The sequence below is a fragment of the Pterocles gutturalis genome, unplaced genomic scaffold (assembly GCF_000699245.1).
Source record: "Pterocles gutturalis isolate BGI_N339 unplaced genomic scaffold, ASM69924v1 scaffold37496, whole genome shotgun sequence".
Lineage (NCBI taxonomy): Eukaryota > Metazoa > Chordata > Aves > Pterocliformes > Pteroclidae > Pterocles > Pterocles gutturalis.
In genome coordinates, this window is record NW_010106750.1 from 5468 (window position 1) to 9553 (window position 4086).

Here is a 4086-nt window from a genome sequence, read left to right on the forward strand (position 1 = left end):
GGTAAAACTGGGCCAGTCTCAGCTATTTCAGTGAGAAGATAGATAAATAAGCACACATGCTGTAGCAGTTGGTTTTATGCAGGTTCAGCTCCAGTTATGTCTTAATACAGGTTAATGCCTTATGTGGAAAAGATTAGATGAGCATTTTTTGGAGACCTTATCCCAGCCACCTGTATAAACACGGTCCCCACTTCTATTGGTCTGTAAGCAGTCTCAGTTTGCTTGTCTCAAGATAATTTCAAAATCACTCTCGTCTTTAAGAGAAGTATCCCTGAGGATGGAAGATGGGGGATATACCAAGATCATGTGTTTCTCTTCCACTAATGCTTCCAAATTTGCCTTTTCTCTTACTGTAGTACTGGATAAATGAATACACCTCCACCTTGGGGATTGGTGTCTTCCACTCTGGCATCGAGATCTACGGCAGAGGTAGGAAGTATTTCCTTTTCACTACCTGCAGAACGTGGGATAACTGTATGGATAGTCTGATATGGAAAAGCACCCCAAACTTACGTCTTTTGGCAAGGAATGTTTTGAGGGATCAAAAATTCAGCCAGTTCTCTTTAGAGTCCATTGTGGAGTCGAGCAGGAACTTGTGCAGTTCTGTCATGAACCATGTAGCCCTTCTTATTTTCAGTGTGTAACTGCAGGCTCTATAGCCTGCGCAGGTGTGTGGCAGGATGGCAGACAGGAGGGACCAAGCATAGTGGAAAGCCATTCTGCAGTGAAGGAGGGGCAAGAGAGAGTGGGAGAAATGGGGAAGGGGGAAGAGAGGCAGATCAGTGGTTGTCTTGAAACCTGCATATGTATGTTTGTGCTAATTCTGTCAGGGTAAATCCACTTTGCAGTAATTCTTTACGAATATCTGTGGTCTAGAAATCTTGGAATCTGGATTTCCAAATCTTGGAAACTGTTCTTTTGAAACAGCAGAGTTACAAGGAAAATACAATGTCTTGTAAGACTTTTGAAATGGTCTGGATGGGGTTGAAGCTGCTTAGAGCATCCATTGCAAAAGGCGCAGTCAAGGGATGCGGGAAAACAGCAGTAGCACAGTGAAGGACAGACCAGCATCACAGACTTTCCGTTTCCTCCTTCAGCATTAAATGGGAATGACGGGGGCTACTCACTCATGGTATTTTCAGCCAGTGCCATGCAGCAGAGCAAACCCCTGGGGTGCTTTGTTCCATCTCAAGCACGGGAGCTTTCCCAGGCCGTGTGAGATGGCCTGTATGGCATCGCGACGTCCATGGGCTGTGTTTCACAGGCTGTGCAAGAGGACTTGTATGATGTGAAGGGACCTCCTGGCTTGACCTGTGTGCTGAGGCAGCGGAGTGCCATCAGCTTAGTTTTCTGCACAGAATTCCCGCTCTCTGCCTGTAAATCCCTCTGGAAGAATATTTTATTTCTCCCTACTCTGGAAAAAACTCCTTCCAGCTCAGTAGTACCACCACTGACAGCCTCTCATAGCCTATCTAGATGCCTCCACTGCAGAACTTTCCACTGAGAGGAAGCCACTTGGGTGGGCACAGAGACAGTCTCAGAGAGCTTTCCTGGCACTGTGGGAAATCAGTAGTGTTAGCATGGAGGGAGGCTGTGAGAGCATCCTCCGGATGACAGGTAACCGGACAGAGAAAATGGCTTTCAGAGTCTGGCTGAAACGGCTTTGGCAACAGCCCAGCCCCTGGTGCTGATGCTGAGATGTGCAGACAGCTGCCATAGACTTTCTCCTGATTGTGTTCATTCGATTACTCACAGTCTGTTTGTTTCCTTGTCAGAATTTGCCTATGGAGGGCATCCCTACCCTTTCAGTGGGATTTTCGAGATCACACCTGGCAGTGCGGTAGAACTTGGCGAAACCTTTAAATTCAAGTAAGGGCCCTTTTCTACAACTTCTCCTCTGCCCCAGTAGCCATCGGTGTAGGGGGAGCAGAGAACTCCTGTCCTTTGAGTCCTCCTTTCCCTCTCCTTGTAAGTGGCCTCACTGCATCTTTTTCATGATCCTAGTTCAAAGGCAGCCCTGCAGGGTTTTGGAGGTGGATAAAAGAGTGTGTACACCAAAGAGCGAACAGTGCTGAACTGTGTGTGGCAGGGTTTAAAAACATACTTACAGATTAATGCACTTCTCTTTTCCCATTTTCTTTGTTTTCTGTGCTCCCAGTTTCACCTGTCAGCAAGAATGGGAGTAACTGTGTTACACAGAGCCAATGCACAGCTGAAAAAACAAAACCTAGTCTTTTTATGAGTATCACCTATTTGTGGATACTGCACAGAGTACCAGAAGTCATCTCCTGTGTTTATTGCTACTCTGTGACAAGGGATAGACCAGCTGCTAGAGGAGTCTGAGAGGATGCTGCATTAACGTGTTGTTCAAGGTGCTCAGACTGTGGGGCTCTGAGTCAAGGAACTGCCCCTGGCAGGTGGGGTTTGACCTTCCCAGACTGCCAGTTTATGTTGAGGGTGCCTGAAGGCTTTTAGGAGAACAAGCACTACTGAGTGAATATTGAGAGAGGCCATAGGTTTCTGCCTAAAGTTTTCAGTCTGCTCCTTCCTGGCCCACCCTATGGAAACCCTCTCAATTGTGAAAAAAGCATCTCTTCTCTCCTACTGGAAATTTCTATTGTGGGGTGATGGGTGGAGTGGGAGCAGAGCTGAGGCTTCCCTGGTGCTGATCAGGAAGCTCTCGGGGTTGCTGCCTGTGCTGTAACCTGCTTTGTGGGTAAGCCGGGGCTACTACTGTGCCATTTTGTTAGTGAGTGTCTCTGATAGCCCCAGATATGCGTGTCCATGTTTTAAGCCTTACCAATGTCCAGTCATTTATTTTTCCCTGGGTACATATCACTATCTTCACTGTATCTTTCCATGTTTCTTGTTGTGTGTTTTGTTTTCAACTAGAGAATCCATTGCCTTGGGCACTACAGACTTCACAGAAGAGGACGTGGATAAGATTATGGAAGAGCTGGGCAAGGAGTACAAAGGCAACGCATACCACCTGATGCACAAGAACTGTAATCACTTCTCTGCTGCTCTGTCTGAGGTGGGCACAGCTGTTTTATTTATTTACTTATTGCTGCTTCAGATCTGTAGCAGTGTTCACAGAGAGGGAGCTGGGGTCAGCACAGCCTGCCAGGCCAGAGCCCATAGCCAAATCTGCCCTTAATATTTTTGGAAGCCCTTTGCTGTTGAAAGGGATGGGATCAGGAGGTGAAGATGCAGCAGATTTATCACATATTTGGTCTAAACTGTGTGGGAAATTAGGATTGCTTGCATTTTGGTTCACTGAATAGGCACTGAGCAGGAATTGGAAGGACAAACCTGGCTAGCATGCAAATATGCATCATTTTAATAACAGACACAGTAACCCTACATGATCTGCAAATGAATAAAAATGGCTTATCAGTGTTCTGCAAACAAAAATTTGCCATATTAAGGAAGTGGGTGTCCCTTTTCTTTATTTAATGTGCACCATCCAAAACCCATTAAAAAAAAGTATTGATTTTCTTATAGACATCTTCGGCACTCATTAATTTTCATGTTTACACAACACCATGAATTATAACAGAGCTGTTATTTCTCTTCAGAAAGAACTGAAGCACAGAAAAGCACAAATTTATCCCAACTATCTGCTAATTCAGGACAGTTTATTTTCAGTTCCTGAAGATCTGATTATTTTGGGGGGATGCTGCCTTCCTCCTCACCTGCCAGATGAGATATTTAAAGTGTGTTTCACTCACAGCATGAGTATTCAGCACTTGTGTAAATTTGAATTCAGGATCTTGACCCAGTGTCAGAAAAAGATGAGAAAAGCACAAAATGGAAGTGACCTTCCATAAAAACTGTTTCTGTGCTTTCCATAGGTGTTTTACAACAAACATGAGGAGAAAATATAATTCTTCACAATAGAGTTCAACTGCTTAAACAGCACAACTTTCATTTTTCTTTCTGGAGTCCTCATCCTGATTCATTACACATCTCTCATCTTTCCTCATTGTCTTCATCCCTGTTGTGGTTTGACCCAGCTTGCAGCAACAAACACCACACAGCCGCTCGCTCACTCCTCCCCGCCCTTCCCCCCCACCCCTCCTGCTC

At 45.3% G+C, this 4086-nt stretch overlaps 1 protein-coding gene across 1 annotated transcript; it reads left to right on the top strand.

Annotated features, from left to right (window-relative positions):
* Positions 1 to 356: 356 nt before the first annotated feature.
* Positions 357 to 3034, top strand: LOC104472286 (desumoylating isopeptidase 2; the record flags this gene model as incomplete). The annotated part of the gene is made up of 3 exons (XM_010087885.1): positions 357 to 429; positions 1776 to 1869; positions 2893 to 3034. Coding segments are annotated over 3 exons (309 nt in total), but the record flags the coding sequence as incomplete, so codon positions are not given.
* Between the last annotated feature and the right edge of the window lie 1052 nt (positions 3035 to 4086).